The 18,224-nt window shown below is 40.7% G+C and overlaps 1 protein-coding gene across 2 annotated transcripts in view; it reads right to left on the reverse strand.

The window, feature by feature from the left end:
* Positions 1–298: 298 nt before the first annotated feature.
* The window catches only part of LOC149263100 (uncharacterized), a 221,021-nt gene continuing 203,095 nt past the window's right edge, over positions 299–18,224 (reverse strand). For both annotated transcript variants that reach the window (XM_089425749.1, XM_089425745.1), the window contains 4 exons: positions 1,677–1,799; positions 1,403–1,510; positions 1,006–1,184; positions 299–878 (listed from right to left, as the gene is read on the reverse strand). In XM_089425749.1, coding sequence (XP_089281875.1) covers positions 755–878; positions 1,006–1,184; positions 1,403–1,510; positions 1,677–1,799 — 534 coding nt within the window. In that variant the 3' untranslated portion in view covers positions 299–754. The remainder of the gene's footprint in view (positions 879–1,005; positions 1,185–1,402; positions 1,511–1,676; positions 1,800–18,224) is intronic.

Consider the following 18,224-nt stretch of genomic DNA (forward strand, 5'->3'; position numbering starts at 1 on the left):
GTATCACTGATCAAAATGGCAGATCCCCAAGACAGTTTTCTACACATGGGATGTCTAGGGGATATCCCCACAGGATCCCTTGCAGAATAGCAATGGCAAAGGGCCTTCTCATGACACCCCCCCCCCCGCCTTCTTCCCTGATTCATAAGGAATGCAAGGGGCACACCAAACTATATATATTATGAAATGGGCATTTTCCTTTTCTGCAATACTTAGAATGCAATAACCAAGAGTGCTTCCTCAAGCACATATAAATAAATCGATAGATGGCAGCTTGTAAAATAAAATTATTAGACCTGACATATAATCATCTTTTTAATATATTTAATGAAGATCTGAAATGTGTTACCAACACAAAATTGATAATCAATTTTATGGTTCGCATTGTTGCAGTCCTTGTTCTGCAATAATTATTGCAACATGCAATTGCTTATTGACAATGACCTGAGTGGTCTTCTAATACAAAGTCACAGTTAAGGACATCACCTTAACATCAATTGTTTCATGGGAACAAATCTTTTGCTGGACATGTGAACACCATCTAATCAGCTACCTATACTTCGTGTGAAAATACTATAACATAATTATAAAATATGAATACAAGAAATGAATTCCTAAGAGAAAACACAATAGCTACATGCTGCTAGAACCATCAACGACATTGTAAGTTGTAATTAGTTGAAAATTCTCAACAGTTTCTGGGGTAGTTACTTGAGTTGCCTGTATTTCACTTTCTACTTTTAGAGCTTATGAATCAAATATTGTAGTCATCCAATCCCAGATCTCTTAGAGCAGAAGTAGCAGCATCTTTGCAGCTTTCATGATTTGCCTTGGCATTTCTTATAAGATTTTCCAGACCTTTCTCCAGTATGATTGGTCTGCATCAGACGTGAAGATTGGATGTTACTTGTATGTACTCTCAGATTATCTACTTTAACAAATATGCCTCTTTACAATAATTTGCTTCAGCAAGAGAGAAAAGCAATAATAAGTGTTGAGAATTACCTATTTTCAGGATTTCGAACAGCCAGATTACGTATCATCAGACAAGCTTGCTTCTGCATTAGATGTGCTGAACAGTGTTCCTCCATAGCTTCAGCCGCAAGATCAACAGCCCCTGCTTCAACTGCCTTGGCTGCATTTGCTGGGGACCGCAAGGTTAAAGCACGAATGGTTGCCATAATCTGCACATATTTAATGATTGTAAGGTATCATAATTCAAACCGTAAATCTGAAATCCATACCATTGCAAGCTTAAATACTTGAGCAACATTTCCTCATTAATCTATATTTCACTTGAATTAACGCCCAAGTCAAACACAGGGTATATTGAGTGAAAAATCCATGAAGCATAACCAACTATTTGCTGGCACAGAAACAATGTAATGAGATACAGATATACCTCTTGCAGGACAGAAGGTTCTTCCCTATAGACTGAAGAAAGTCGTATTATCTTTGCAATTCCTCCTTTGAGAAGAATAGCATCTTTATTGGCATCACTGCCTGCTAACTGTCAAACATGTCATAACCAGTAACATTCGATCAATAAGATCACAAAGAACTAAAATACATTCATCACACAATATTCCATTGCTCCATTAGAGATGAGAAGGATTTTTAAGTATTACAAAACTGGGAAAGATGCAGAAGTGACCTTGTGAAAACCAAAAGCAAACCTGTGTCAGTAAGGCGCAAGAAGTCTTAGCTAAGGCTTTGTTTCTCTGATTCCCACTGTCATCAATGCATTGAAGAACCACATCAAGGCCACCATTCTCAGCAATTGATTTGCAAATCTCATCCTGAAGGAATTTAATTCATCTGAGAAAAGTTTATAATACAGAAACAATTGCCAAAAGGGATGCAACATTTTTTCCCTCAAGGGGATTCTGTCATATACCTAAATATAATATAAATTAAACCTAATATTATTGTTAATTTAAAACATAAAGGTCACATAACCCATATCTTCGACACTATATAAAGAAATGTTACTGTTCATTTGTGATTGTAAAGTAATTATAATCATCATTCATTCATATCTTACGTATATATTTGTATCCTTATAGATATTTCAGACCTTGTGTCTTTCTATTTGTGAAGGCTCTACATAACTATTAACAACTATCAGGTCTGTTACAAGTGTTATTAGAGCAGTTCCTTTCACTGGCCAGGTACCAAACCTTTTTCTAGGTTGCATAAAACCTATGGCCAAGAGGCCATTCACTTCCATCCATCCATTCTCAATCCACTCTTTTAATTTTCCATTCTCTCCCACTCTCATTCACGTATATTTTGTTCCGAATACATTGCCTCATATTCGTTCAAATCACTAATTCTGTTCATTCTGTTAATTATTTTAATTAAAATAAATAAAAATAAAAACAAAAACGAAGAGAAAAACACAGTATACATTGTGAAAGTTCTGGGAGATCACAATTGCTGGAATCAGTTAAGGCATGAAAGCAATTAAATTTCATTAATTGTTAAAGATCTGATCTGGAATTGATGCTGTGACTTAAAAAAACGCTTCTGAAGACATTTAGAGAACTAAGAAATACAAAAACATCAAGATAATAAAAGGGAACATAATGTGGCATTGAGTAATGATCCAGAAATACAATGAACCTTTAACTCTTGAAGACTGGATTAGATTGCATGTCAAGACTATCACAAATGCATCAACAATGTGGAAAGCACTTATTTTGTCCTTCCCTCTATTGGGTAGATAGCTGTCTTGGAGGATTGAAAATGGAGCTAAGATCGGAACAAGCTTGAATCCGTAGATAGGCTGTGAGGGAGAATTTCAACTTTCAGAAAATTTAATCACCTATCTGAGACAATAAGGCATTCATATGTTGCCGATATTTCACATACAGAAAATAGTACTATGCAGCAGTAGGCTGGAGGAACGCAGCGAGTTTGGAGTTAGGAGTAGAAGAAAATTCCCGGAATAACCTTTTCCATAGGTTGCCGCATAACACTATCGTACTTAAATCTGAGGAGCATACACTAGTATCGGGTAAAAATCCCATATATGGTGGCTACACAGCTCATCTTGGTTATACAGCATTGTTCTTGAAGGGCTAATGATGCACGTTGGTGGTGGAAACCTGTATGGAAGATGAAAGCTCCAATGAAGGCTAGAATTTTTCCATGGCTGGAGATTACCACCAAGGCACTAACTTGAGATGTACTCCAGAGTCCAAAGACAAACATGGCAGGGGCCAGGCTTCTACAAACTAGGTCAAAATTGTGGGAAGACAATTTACCACCTATTACTCACTGTCACTTTGCTACAAAGATGTGGGATGCTGTCCACACATTGTTTGGAATAAAATCCAAGTGCCAAGGGGATACACAGGTGGAAGGGTTAAAACTTGGTTTGAAATTTTGAAGACTCAGAGCTAGCAGTCATAAATCTGTTCTGGCTCTGGTCTAATGGGCACTGTGGACTTCAATGGATGCCATACCAAGAAGAATGACTCCACTTGAACTATTATATAGAAGCCGGTTTACTTATGACTACATTAAAGAAACCCACAAGTCAAAATCTCCAAGATAGACAGGAATGCTGGTTATTGACTAAAACAAAAGCTTCAGACTCTTTCAATGGATGCCATACCAAGAAGAATGACTCCACTTGAACTATTATATAGAAGCCGGTTTACTTATGACTACATTAAAGAAACCCACAAGTCAAAATCTCCAAGATAGACAGGAATGCTGGTTATTGACTAAAACAAAAGCTTCGGACTCTTTGATGCAGCTTGCAATGTGAATCCAGAGGCCCAAATGGGGCAGGAGGGGCTCCATTATTTTCAAAACGTCACAGTATATCTTTTATGGCAGGACTGGGAAGAGGGACTAATAATTGGGCAGAGCTGCAAGCATCAGTGTGAAAATTTGGGAATCCCCGAATCACTACCGCAGCAAACTGATATTACTTCTCCTACTTGTTAATCCATGCAAGTTATTTACTGTGTTCTACTGTAAATATCGAAGTAAATACAACTGCAGCCTTCACAACTTCAAATAATATGCGGAAACAAGAATCTGAGCAAGAAAGAAATAACACGCACAAGTGACACTGTTATTTTTGGACCAATGTCCCCGGAAAAACCCAATGTGGGAAAACCGGTGCAGCAGCTGAGGGTTTGTATTATTAAGCAATAATTTCTTAATACAATTTTTGGATGCCTTGCTGGATATCCAATACAGAGAATCTGACTGACAGAGAGATGAGCAAGATATACCTCACACTATCCCTGGCGATCCAGTGCTAATCTAGCCACTGAATGGCTAGCCCCTAGCTGCCTCTGCGCAATCATTGTGTTGCTATGCATCACAACATCTGGGGACTGCGTCACTCCTTTGGCTGATCGATTTGCCTCTGGAACTTTGACTTTCTACCCTCCCAGTCTCATACCCCGGCTTCTAGCTCTGGAATTCGATTCTCCAGCAAATTTCGAATCTCCTCTCAGGCTCTGCGTGGCCCTACGCTGCCTAGCATGGCTCTGCACTACCTCTTCTAGATCTCTCTCTTCCTTCTCTGCGATGTATCCCCAGATCTGGAAACTCTCCAACCGGAAACTATCTCTGCCCCTCACTACAAGAAATCACCTTGATCACTTCTCCGACAACTATTGCGCTGCTCTCTTTAGAAATCAATCTCTTGATCTCTTACTCGATGTATCTTCCAAATTCCCATCAAGCCTCTTCTTATAATCTTCTCGTTGAGAACCAACGGCCCAGATTAGATTCTAATCAATGGCTCAAATCATTTTGGCTTGATCGTCGTCTTCTTCTAGAAGTTTCACCACCAGTTTAATTAATACCTTTTAATTATTTTAATTTCCTGAGTTTAGACTTAGGCATCCACTAAAAATAATTAATTATTTTAATAAAACCTTCTCCAGGTGGAATTTCTTAAGACAATTTCTAGGTATTCTGGAATACATGTGTCCTAGCCTCCCTGCAAATTTTGAGGCTTAGAGCACATTCGATGCTACCAGAAATCAACAATTAGTAGCACTTCTGAGAATAGCAGTGGAGAGGGATATTGCTTCCCTACAACACTTTGGTGATTCTAAGTTGGTTGTTGTTGGCTTTTGTATCATTGGAGGTGTTCTAGTCTCGAAACTTTAAGGAGAGGCTAAAACACAGGAGTTCTCCATAACTCAAAAATTGTTTCTAGAAATTCCACCTAGAAGTGTCAGAATTAGATTATTAGCCTATTTTTTAATATCTCCTAAGTCTAAACTTAGAAAATCTGGTTAATTAATCAGTATTAATTGAAATAAGGTGTGAATCATCTAGAAACTCACATGGATTGACTAGAAAATAATCTTAGCCATCGATTAAGATTTAATCTTGGTCATTGGAGTCTCAACATAAGATTATAAGAAGAAGTCAATGGGTAGATGGAGAACACACACTTGAGATCGATTTCCTTGGGTAGTTCGATCTCCAGAGAGCAGCAACAGTGGCCAAAAGAGTTTGAGCCAGAGAAGGACGCAGAGACAGAGAGGGGTGGAGACAATGAGGCCGGAGGAAGATTTTCCAGATCCGGTGAGTACTTTGCAAAGAGGCAGAGATAGCCACAGGCAGGCTGCGCAGAAACCTCTAAGAGGCAGTTCGATTTTGTTGGAGAGAGTTAGTTTTCAGTTCCAAAGGCTGGGAAGATTTTCTAGAGTGTCGAAGAGACAATTTCCCCGTCAGCGACAGGCAGGACAACTTTTTTGGCAACTGATTTAGGCAGAGCGTGGAAAGGACTGTGCTAGGGTGACGCAGGCCAGCGCAAAGCTGGTTGGACGGCTAGCTATTCAATAGCAGTTAGAGCCCAGATTGCTTGTGGGGTGAGGAAAAATTTCTCGCTAGATTTTTGTCAGTATTTTCTCTGCAGGATTGTCAGTTTTCGGCATCCAAATTGTACTCGGATTATTTCACTGTTGATTAATAATTAAAACCCTCAGTTGCTGCACTGGTTTTACCAAGTTGGGTTTTTCTGGTGTCCAAAAACAACTGTGTCAAATTTTTGTGTGTGCTAGTATTTTCTCAGTTTCCAGTTTATCTTCCACAATATTTAATTTTGTGAAGAATGCAATGTGATTATTTCGTGGTTGTCGTAGAAATAAACTGTTAAATTAATTACAGTTAGAAGAAATAATTCCACTTGCTGCAATAGGATTTCAGTTGTGAAATTTTCGCTATTGTCAACCAAGTGACAGGGAATATCAGGATACAAAATTTGACTTTGAAAGCAGTTTATGATCAGATTCTATTGTTGAAGGACAGGTACAGCCATATTACTTTCAAACTTATCTATTGTGAATACAACATGATCAACGATGGAGTATCAAAGCAAGCACTAGAGACTCTGGCTAGATCATTGGACTTAACAGAATCTAGGGAGGGTGAAACCCTTCCCACAATTTCTAGATCTATATATGATTGAATCCAGCTCAAGAGTTAAGGACCCAACATCTTATATGACTATATATTTCAAGACTGTTATGCTCTCAATAACTTTTCCTTTTTCAAAATGTAATTTACTTGAGACTATGAAAAGTAGGCATCTTTTTGGGTAACATATCCAGCAATATGTATATTTTGAATTTTGATTTCCAAAGGGGACTGTTTTGTTTTGTTTATGTATAGGTCATGTTTGAACCAATGTCGATAATATCAGCAATATTTCGCGAAATATCACAAGTATCGTGATATTTTCAGGCAAACAATATTTTGGCAAGTAAATATCGCGATATTTTCAGATTTGAAAATATCGTGATATTTTGAAAATCTCGGCTAAATATCACCATATTATGAAAATATAGGTGAAATCGTAATTGCTTTATATGTTTAAAAATCTGAAAAAAAATAAAAATAAAATAAAAAAATAAGTAAATAAAAATTAAAAATTAAAAATTAAATTAAAAAATAGAAAAATAGAAAATAGAAAAAATTGATTTTTTATGTTTACCAATATTTTAGCCGATATTGCCGATAAGATGTTTTCAGGACCTCACTGATATTTTGCCGATACCGATATTTTCAACATTGGTTTGAACTTTACAAATCTCAGAACTTTTTGAAATTGTAAGTGACTTTCCATATGTATTTTGAGGACGAATCAAACCCCCTTATTTGTGGGACAAAGGGATCCCTCCCGATAGTGATTTGATTGTTTAGTCTATACCCTAACCCCCTCCAAGTTTGAGCTTGTGACCTCCAAGGAGGAATCATATGTTCTTCATTGCTAGGCCCACTTAGACTGTATGGCACTTTTGATGTTTTAAACTTAAAAACACTTATGAAATGTAATTTTAACATTTTTCATATGAAATAAATTAAAAATGCTTACAAATGTCTCCTTGGAAAACAAAAGGAATAGAATGATTATTTCTCTGTTGCAGTAGGCGAGTTATCTGAAACCCTAGAAATTGCCATGTCTTCAGTAATGGATTTGGGCTCTGGAGGGGTTGCTACTCCACCACCCTCTCCTACCACTTACATTACCACTTTCAACGCCCTCATATAACCCAGCCTACTTGTGAAAAATGTCAGACCTGCTTGATTTGTGAAAAGAATCGATGATATACCAAAGATCTCAATTAACATGACCCAATCCCATGCAATGGCTCAGAAACTGGATGAACAGGACCTAATAGTCCAGTTCACTGGGATATGGCTTTTGTTGGATAGTGTTGTCATTGATGTCAACTCATGGAATTGATTGGGTTTTACTTTGACTGAAAACACCTGTCATTGACGTCAAATGGTTAATGAACGCTTATTAATAATTGTCGGATTACATCAACTTAGCAGCTCCACTGTTGGATGGTTGAAAGCCCAAGTCCTAGGGTTTGGATTCCCTGGATTGAGGATGTACCCCGACTTTGTCATGGGTTTTTGAAGGGTAAAAATATTGAGTATGACTTGGAGATCTGCGCCATTAGATTCTCCTTGAAGGGATCTTTTCAATGGTCTGTGGAACGCCACATGAGTCCTCCTAGTTTGAGAGAAAACTGAGTTTGAAGTTGGTGGCCCCAATGTCTGGGCTAAAACCCCGGGGGTAGTGACATGACACCTTATTCACCTACGGTTGTCAATATATGACAATAATTCTTGCGGCAATCTCATTGTGTATAAGTTGAATAACTTCAAGAACTAAAGGCAATAAACCAATCATTGACCTCACAATCAGGTAAGACCATATGTATTAAGCCAATCATTGACTTCAAATTTTAAATAGGATTCTTACAGGTTAGTTATTATTATTTATTAATCATTAAAGGGTGCTTATTGATTTTTTTTACACAACATTAATTTAGGAAGGGTTATTTAAAATGTTTAATGGAGAATTCATTCTAAGGTAAGGGATCACAAGTATTATGCACCCTTCAAAGGTATCTTATGTCCATCTCCTCATCCACAACGGAAATGACCTTGTTTTTAATTTAAAGTAAAATATGTAAAATACTTCTCCAATAATTAATTTATTAACTCCCCTCCAACGTTCATATGAGAAGCCCCTAATTAGACTAAACAAACACTATAAAAGAGACTTCATATCTCTCACAAAAGAAGTATTGCAACGAAATATCACTAATAACAGCTTTGAAACTCTTCGACCATCCTTAGGCAAATAACACAAATCTTTAGAAGGATAGGGTTACATCCTTTTATGTCTTGTCATTCAAGCCTTTGCAAGGAAAGCGAAGCTCAGGATACTCTCTTGCGTCTCAAATTGGTGAGTTTAGTGTCTAATTACACCTTCAAAATTTCTTCATCATCACAGGATTAAAAGTTTCAGACCTGTACTCACTATCTGTGCTTTGACCTATTGAGGAGAACATTATTTCAAGGTAGCAAGTGTTGAAGATATTATCATCCAATTGAACAACATATTGAAGTAAGAATGGATAGCAGGGCTTGACAAGATGAGTAGCAGTGATTACACGTATGTTGGTAGCTCTTCGAGGAAAAAGCTTGAGAGCATTGGTTGCAGGTCATAGGGATGACCTAAGGCACCTTGGTTTGTGCCATCATTTGATAGCAGTGGCGAACGATCGTTGCATCGTGAGCAACCTGGTACAGTGTGGTAGCAGTGTATGAGCCTTGATGCTTATTCATTCGTGAACAGCTTAGTAGTGGTAGCCAATAGCATCAGATGTGCTCTAGCCACAAAATCTGGTGGAGAGGTTGGGGCACATGAGATCTCCAATACCCAAAAAGGGTTTGGCAGATTCTAAATAGTTCAAGAGATATTAAAATAATTAATATTTTTAATGGAGTCCTTAAGTCTAAACTTAGGGAAATTAAAATATTAATGTGGATTAATATAAAATTGTGTTAGAATGGTCCAAAAGACATGGATCAAGCCAGATCTAATCTTAGTCGTTGATTAGGGACTTAATCTCGATCGTTGATATGTCAACGAGAAAAGTATAAGAGGAGGCTTGAGGGTCACTTGGAGAACACACCAGAGTGATCAGTCATTCTATTCTCTAGAGCGGGGTTTGCTAAGAGAGATAGAATTAGTGATCGAGAGTTGCAGCTGAGGGGCATTGAGTACAGAGAAACAGAGAGGCAGAGATAGTGTCAGAAGAGCAGCAAGTAGCCACAGAGAGTGATGCAGTAGCCGCCAGGGCTCACGCGGGCTATGCAGAGGCAGCCGGGAGCTGTGCAGAGCCTCAGAGAGGCCAGCGTTGCTGACGCAAAGGGCCAGAAGGCTGACGCACGACCTCCTAAGGCTAAGGCAGACCCATTTAGGGTGACGCAGGGCCAGCGTTGGGCAGAGAGGGGCTGACGCAATCCAAAAAGGTAGACGTTGGGGTTTATGGGGCAGATTGGAGCTGAAGAGCTGCCGGAAGGATTATCCAAGGTTTTAGCCAGGAGATTTGTCTCAAACTGAGAGGTATTACTACCAAGGAAATTCTTTGTTGGGTAGGCCAGTTTCGGCACCTAGATTGTACTCTGATATTGCTTAATAAGAAAACCCTCAGATAGTTGCACCGGTTTTCCCACATTGGGTTTTTCCGGGGACAGTGGTCCAAAAACAATGGTGTCATATGGTGTGATTATTTCTGTTTCTTTCAGTTGTTGATCTGTAATATGTTGAGCATGCACTAGTGTTTATTTTCAGTATTTACATTGTAAATAACTTGTTAAGTAAAAGAACAAATAGGTAGGAATAAATCAGATAAAGTGCATGGAGGGTTTCTAACTAAGTAGACTTACAAACTTCAACATGGTATCAGAGCGTGATTGAAGATCACAGGAGGACTGAGGACATCAGCCGAGCAGAGCGATAGCAGCAGAACACAGCTGTCCCGAGGTGACAGAAGTTGTTTCTAGCAGAGCAGCAACAAGGGAAGGGTGACATAGTGCCTGCATCATCAAGGGTGAGACGGGAAGAGGCAGCGCAGAGGCTAAGGAAGGCATAGGGAGCCTCACGCAGAAGCTGGGATGGCTAACGTAGTTGGTTGAGGAGGCCAGGTTGCTGGTGCCGAGATTGCGCATAGCCTAGGAGCTCTCACCTTCAGGTTGCTAAGGTTTAGAAGGTTGTGGGAATATTGCAGAGTGGAGTTGGTGAGGTACTGTAGTCAAAACAGTACCTGACAGAGCAAGGCCAAGAGGAGGGAGTTGCTACCGAGGGTTTCTAGCCGAGGAACTTGGATCAGTGGTGCGGTTGCACAAGACGATCAGAGTAGGGGGCATCTCGACAATGGAGTAGGGGGCATCTTGACAATGGCAGAAGGATTTCCAGGAGGGAAATCGGAACTCAGAGGGAGTCCAAAAGAGAACTTCCAGACGGGAAGTCGAGACTTGGAGGAGTCGAACAAAGAACTTCCAGGAGCGAAGTAGAAGAGCATCATGGTACTACACGGAGTAAGAGACCAGGATAGACTGGACGGAGCATCGAACTTCGTGGTCTCGAAGGCCAGAATCTTATCCATACTTGACAGAAATCATGTCAAGAACTTTGCCTCAAAGGTTATAAACTTATAGCTAGCCCAATCAGCCCCAATGATAACGACAAGTACGAGGAGGCAATGGCGAGGGCCAAGAGCATCATCCTCGACGGGGTCAAGGACCATGTATTACCACACATTGCAGAGAAGGAAACGGTAGATGAGATATGGGAGGCCCTCAAGAAATTGTACCAACATACTTCTGTGCAAAGAAGAATGTTGCTAGAGAATCAATTAAGGTCGTATCAGATGAAGAAGGCAAAACCGATTGACACCTTCCTCAGAGGACTGAATGAGATCCGAGATCAGTTGACTGCTATAGAAGGCACGCCGAATCGGGAATTGATGGTAAGGACGGCCCTGAATGCAGTCTCAGAAGACTGGGAGGTATTTGTCCAGAGTATACTGGGAAGAGGGACACTTCCACCTTGGGATGAGATGTGGGCTGCTCTTCGCCAAGAAGAGATCATATGGCAGTCAAAGGCAGGTAGCAGCAGCAAGGGGATAAAATTCAAGCAGAAGGAGGAAGATGTTGCCCTAGCATCCAAGGGAAAGCAGGAAAAGTGGAAGAAGAAGGATCTCTCCATGATCAAGTGCTTCCACTATTGGGTCATTATGCGACCCAGTGTCCAAGGAAGAAGAGTAAGGGAGAGTCTTTTGAGAATAAGGCAGCGCCAGCAAGGGCAGAGAAGGAAGTTTTGACAGACAATGATTGTGCCATGAGTGCACACGCACCACTTGAGCGGAAGTGGGGAGACATCGAGCTGTAGTCAGGCGGACTACAGGCGATGAGGGGCAGGATCCTCTAGGTACCCAGCCTCTTGGATTAGACCTTGCTACGGGAGCCCCGAAGAGGAGTAGCAGGACTGGCTGAGTCAAGTAGAGATGGATGTGGATGGAGCGGCAAACAAAGCTATAGTGCAAGAGTCCCGAGACAGCGCAAGGCTAGCAGGCTGCAACAGTGCAAGAGGCACGGGAGTGTTGCACCACTGCAGGATGGCACAGAAAGGTGTGCAATAGTTCGAGATGCAGGGAGTTGTTGCAGCAGCGCTGAGGTCAGAGAGGGAGCACTTGTCAACGGCAAAGGGAGCTTCAGCATCAGCGGGTGTCTCTAGCCCAACAAAGAGGTCAGAGTTGGGAGATCAGTTACTTACTTCTCAGTAACTAAGTTGCACTGCAGCAGTGGGCAGCATGATGGGAGGAGTTACAGTGCAGATGCAGTGCTGGGAGAAAGGACCAGCAGCAGCACGGATGCAAAGGGAGTTGTCGTACAGATGCAGAGTGGCAATGGAAAAACCATGGGCAGCAGTACAGGATACAGCAGTGCAGAGGATGGTGGGCAACAGGCCTAGCATCAGCACATGGACCGATGTCGGATGATCAGGGTGATACTCAGTGAGGAGTATTACTAGAACACACTCCTCGCTAAGAGGCAGTGTTGATTTGGGGTAGCACCAGATGTGCTCTAGCCACGAAATTTGGTGGAGAGGTTGGGGCGCATGAGATCTCCAATACCCAGAAAGGGTTTGGGTAGATTCTAAACAGTTCAGGAGATATTAAAATAATTAATATTTTTAATGGAGTTCCTAAGTCTAAACTTAGAAATTAAAATATTAATGTGGATTGATATAAAACTGTGTTAGAATGGTCCAAAAGACATGGATCAAGCCAGATCTAATCTTAGTCGTTGATTAGAGACTTAATCTCGGTCGTTAATATGTCAATGAGAAAAGTATAAGAGGAGGCTTGAGGGTCACTTCGAGAACACACCAAATTGATCAGTCATTCTATTCTCTAGAGTGGGGTTTGCTAAGAGAGATAGAATTAGTGATCGGGAGTTGCAGCTGAGAGGCATTGAGTATAAAGAGACAGAGAGGCAAAGATAGTGTCGGAAGAGCAGCAAGTAGCCAGAGAGAGTGATGCAGTAGCCGCCAAGGCTCACGCAGGGCCATGCAGAGGCAGCCGGGAGCCTCGCAGAATCTCAGAGAGGCCATCGTTGCTGACGTAGAGGGCCAAAAGGCTGATGCATGGCCTCCTAAGGCTGAGGCAGACCCATTCAGGGTGACACAGGGCCAGTGTTGGGCAGAGAGAGGCTGACACAGTCCAGAAAAGGTAGACGCTGGGGTTGCTAGGGCAGATTGGAGCTGAAGAGCTATCGAAAGGATTATCCGAGGTTTCAGCCAAGAGATTTGTCTCAAACTGAGAGGTATTACTGCCAAGGAAATTCTCTGTTGGATAGGCCAGTTTCGACACCTAGATTGTACTCTGATATTGCTTAATAAGAAAACCGTCAGATACCTGCACCGGTTTTCCCACATTGGGTTGGGACAGTGGTCCAAAAATAATGGTGTCATATGGTGTGATTGTTTCTGTTTCTTTCAGTTGTTGATATGTAATATGTTGAGCATGCACTAGTGTTTATTTTCAGTATTTACATTGTAAATAACTTGTTAAGTAACGGAACAAGTAGGTAGGAATAAATCAAATAAAGTGCATCGAGGGTTTCTAACTAAGTAGACTTAGAAACTTCAACAAATAGATGTACAAGTGATCTATGTGTACAATGACAGTGATGTGCAGCTGGACCATGACAGTGATGTGCAGTTTGATGTGCAACATCAAGCAGTGATCAATTTGTGGAAGCAGTTATCAGTGGCTACCAGGATTGGACAGACATACATCTTCTTTACAGCGTTACTAAATTGATTTGGAGCACAAGGGGATCTAGTCTGAAAATGGTGAAACGTGGTCTTCCAACTCTTCAACGTGGCAGGGTGGTGCAAGGAAGGGGATTGGAGTCACCTTTAGGTTGTCGCCTAAGAACACTTCAGGGTGGTAAGTTGGTCCTAGGGCAAGTCGTACACTACACAGGGCGTTGGGGCCTCCTTTCAGTTGGGGCTAATAAACTACAGGGCGACGAAGCATCATTTCCGACAGCAACTACTAAATAGAGTATTGGGGAACTCGTCAGGTTGTGGCCTGACTTACAAGGCGTTGGGGCATCCTCCCAGTTGCAACAGGGTATTAGAGTGTAGTTGCGTCCTTCAAGTTGTAGCCTATGAATTAAGGGGTTGACGCCTCCCTCAGTTGTAGCTGAAATCTTGATGTAATCAATTTTCTTTTAACAGGGAGAAGACAATTACTAAAGAAGCATTCGATGGTTTTTGACCTGGCGGGGGTTTTCCACCTAAAAATCTTAGCGTCCATTGTTTTATCTTTCTGCATTGTTCTATGGTGTTGTCTACTGTTGATTATTGTTTATGATTATGTGAAAAGAACAATAATAATAACTGAAGATTAACTAATGCTCTGAATAGGATTAAAAAGTGCTAGTTGCTAAGAAATACTTATTCACCCCCCCTCTCAATATTCCCCAAATTGGTATCAGAGCTTGGTTCCTTCAGTAACAGCTTAATCGTTGGAAGGCAGATCTCAAAGCATAGAGATGGGAAAGTCAAAGAAGCAAGTTGCCAAGAATTCCAAGGATGCAAAAGAAGGAACAATTACAGTATCATCTAAAGAAAATCAGTGTTATGCACCAACTCCCGAATTCGATGCGGGTAATCACTGGATATGGGAATCTAGAATGGAAGTCCATTTGCAAGCTCATGGCGTATGTAAATCGGTTGTTTCTAGAGACACATCTACCAATGAAGCTAAAAGGTACAATTCGAAAGCATGAATGGAATTCTTAATGTTCTGCCAAATTCCGCAAAAGCAAAAATTGGTCAATGTTCAACAGCCAAAATTCTTTGGGAAAGGCTCCATAAGCTCTACTCAAAGAAGCATGCAGGTCAAGATATAGACCTTGAAAATCATGCAGATAATAATGATGATATTGAAGAAGTTGAAAGATAGAGTAAGATCGAATTTCAAAATGAAGTGATCAAGGTGATAAAAGAACTTAAAAGTCAAAGGGAAAAGGCAAAATTTCTAGAAGCAGAATTGGAAACAACAAAAGGATGTGCTAAAGAACTCAATAAGAAAAATGAAGAATCTTAGAAAATAATTAGTAGTTTTAGAGTACAGTTGGAAGAAGCCAGAAAGATCGAAAAGTCATAATTGAAAAATACAGAGACAGAAAATCACACACTCAAGGAAGAGGTCGTTCAAAAGCAACAAGAACTTGATGTAGCCTTTGCAAAGATTAGCAGGCTTAAGAAACAAGTGCAGGAAGCAAAAATTGAAAAGAAGGATTTGGCAAGTCAATTAAAGGAATCTAATCAAAGATGCATATCTGCGGTTGACCAGAAGCAAAAGGAATTGGAAACCTCTTCAGCAGAAATAAGCAGGTTCAGGATTGAAAATGAGAAGCAGAAGGAACATATACAAGTACTTAACAGAGAAGTGGAAAAGACCACTCTTCTAAAGCTACAAGTTGAAGAAGTAGAAAGAAGAAGACAAATCTTGAAAAGTTGGTTTCAAGAAGACCTTGCTCAAAAGCAAGGAGAACTTGATGCAGCTCTTAATGAGATCAACAAGCTCAAGGAATTGCAAAAAGAACAATTGCAGGACAAGACAAATAAAGAAGTGGCTCAATTGAAGATGAAGGCAGAAAAAGCAGGTAAGGCTCCAGTTGATGAAGGTACAAACTCCACATCTTTGCAAAGTTAGATTGAGAAGAAGACTAAACCTAAGAAGAACATTACAACTCTGAAGAATGATGCCAAAGCAGTCAAAGACAAAGGACAAAAGACCAGTGTTGTTAAAATCGCGATTTTTTCAAAAAATCGCGATTTTAACCCCTAGCCGCTTAAATCGCGATTTTTATCCCAAAAAATCGCGGCTTTTTTTTATACCGATTTTTTCGGAAAAAATCGCGTTTTTTTGAAAAAATCGCGATTTTTTCGAAAAAAACGCGATTTTTATGGAAAAAATCGCAGAGGGTCGGGGCAGCGGGCTTTTAATAGGCAAAAACGATTTTTTTTTATGTCATTATGTTGTCGCCGCGCGGAGGAGGAGGAGAAGAGGTGAGGGAGAGGAGCTGAAGGGTTTCCGTCGAATTTGGGAGCGAATCCAAGTGTTTTTAGGAGAAATCCAAGACAAGATCACCAATTTGTCCATAAAAAAGGTATGTAGATTAAATTTTTTTTGTTTTGCTTCTATAAAAACTTTGTTTTTCATTGTTTTTAAAGAATTTTTTGTAATTTTTCATTGATTTGGGATGGGTAATTTGTTATGACTATGAGAACCAATTTTTTATTTTTATTTTCTCATTTTTTTTAAACATTGTTTATTTTTTTTGAATTTTCATTGTTTTTTGGCATTTGCCATTGGCATTTGGTTGGGTAACTTGGGTTTGGAAATTGGGATTTTGGAAATAATTAACTTGTAATTTTGTAAATGCTAAATTGTAATTTGTATTATGTAATCCTAAATTCCTATTTCCTAATCCTTATTTTTCCATAGGTTTGCAAATTCAAAATTCAAAAACAAACATGCCAAGGAAATTGGATCCTTTCTGGGAATATGGTGAACCTAAAACTCCGAATGATAGACAAAACTTGTATTGCAAGTTGTGTGGAAAGGAGATATTCGGGGGGGTGTACAGGTTGAAGTTCCACCTTGCACAAATCCCTGGACATGATGTGGGGCCCTGTCTAAATACAAATCCTGAAATTATCCAAAGAGCCATGAGAGCATTGGGAGAATTAGAGCACACTAGAGAGGCCAAAGAAGAACTCAAAAGGCAACTAAAAAGGTCAGCTGAAGGAAGTGGGCCAAGTGGCACTGGTTCTACTGCAGCGTCAGTCAATCCGGTAGCTGCATCATCATATTTTGTTCCTCAAACCACACCTGGTTCACAACCAACTATCGGTTCAATGCTAAAAAGAACTGAAAAAGAACAAGCTGACAGGTTAATGACAAAATTTCTCCTCTGGAGTGATATTCCTTTCAGCATTGTAAGGAATAATCCATTTTTCCAACCTACTGTTGATGCTATTGCCAGTGTTGGCCCGGGGTACAAAATTCCTTTGTTGGCATTATGTTTTCTGGTATGGCTATATGTTACAGATGTTGTACTTGATGGCAACTCCCATGACAAGGCTCTCAATTTATGAAAAATTAAGAAAGACGCAGGATATCAGTTCAGAAGGTGCGTACCCGCAGGTACACCATGCAGGGACCGCGTCCAGAGTCGCAGGCCAGCCATTCAGCAGGTGCGCCCACCCAGTGCACACTTTTCGAGGCAGAGAAAAGCCCACGTGGGAGTTTCTTGTGTTTTACTCTTGGTATCTAGCCGACGGTATTGTGTTATTATGGTGTCGGCTCGTGGTATTGTTCCATGTTTTGAGGAGGAGCTTGCCTATATAAAGCAAAGGAGATCATTTGGTTTGTGTATGTCTTGGGTTGAATATCTTATTGGGTGAGATCTGGTCTAGATCTAAAAGGCGAATCTACTAAAGGACAGAGATCTCTTTGGCGCAAGATCAGATCTGTAGATCTGACTATTTGGGTTACACTTAAAGTCTTGAAATCATTCATACCCGAAGGGACGCAGGCACAGTGAAAGGAAAGCGCGCCGGGACGCAGTGCAGAATCTGGAGATCTGCGTGGGGACGCAGGGCAGACGAAGTTCAGGTGCGTCTGGGACGCAGCTCAGTGACTGGAGATCTGCGTGGGGACGCAGAGCGATCAAGGTTCAGGTGCGTCTCTGAAGCAAAAGGACGCGGCGCGATAGTGTTTTTGGGTGCGTCCCTGTAGCAAGAAGACGCGGCGCGATAGTGTTTCTGGATGCGTCCCTGAAGCAACAGAACGCAGAGCAGTTAAAGGAACAGTGCGTGGGCACGCAGCGCAGCGGAAGGATATCTGCGTGTGGACGCAGAGGAGCAGAAGGTTAACTGCGTCTGGTCGCAGGCCACAGAAAGAAAAACTGCGTCTCTGTCTTAAGATGTTCTGTTGATTGAATTTCTCTGTTGATAAGGTGTTCTGGGTTACTTCTGTTATTGCTGATCTGATATCTGTAGTGGACTGTAACTGTTATGTACTTGTTGATCATCTGATGCTTTATGAAAAGAAGTAGGGGGTTGTAGCTCCCTTCCAGGAGTAGACTGGAAAACGAGAGAGAGAGAGAGTTGTAGCTCTCTGCAGGTTGCAGCCTGCGTATTGGTAAAGGTCTGCACCAGTACAAAATCACTGTAAAAGAAGTTTCTAATTTGAAAGAAGATAGAGACATATTGCAGCAGGTGGTTTTCACCCACATTGGGTTTCCACCTTACATCTTGTGTTCTTTGGTGTGACTATCTGTTT

The sequence above is a fragment of the Pinus tabuliformis genome, chromosome 6 (assembly GCF_031772625.1).
Source record: "Pinus tabuliformis cultivar Carrire ecotype Pingquan chromosome 6, CPIR1, whole genome shotgun sequence".
NCBI classification, from domain to species: Eukaryota; Viridiplantae; Streptophyta; class Pinopsida; order Pinales; family Pinaceae; genus Pinus; species Pinus tabuliformis.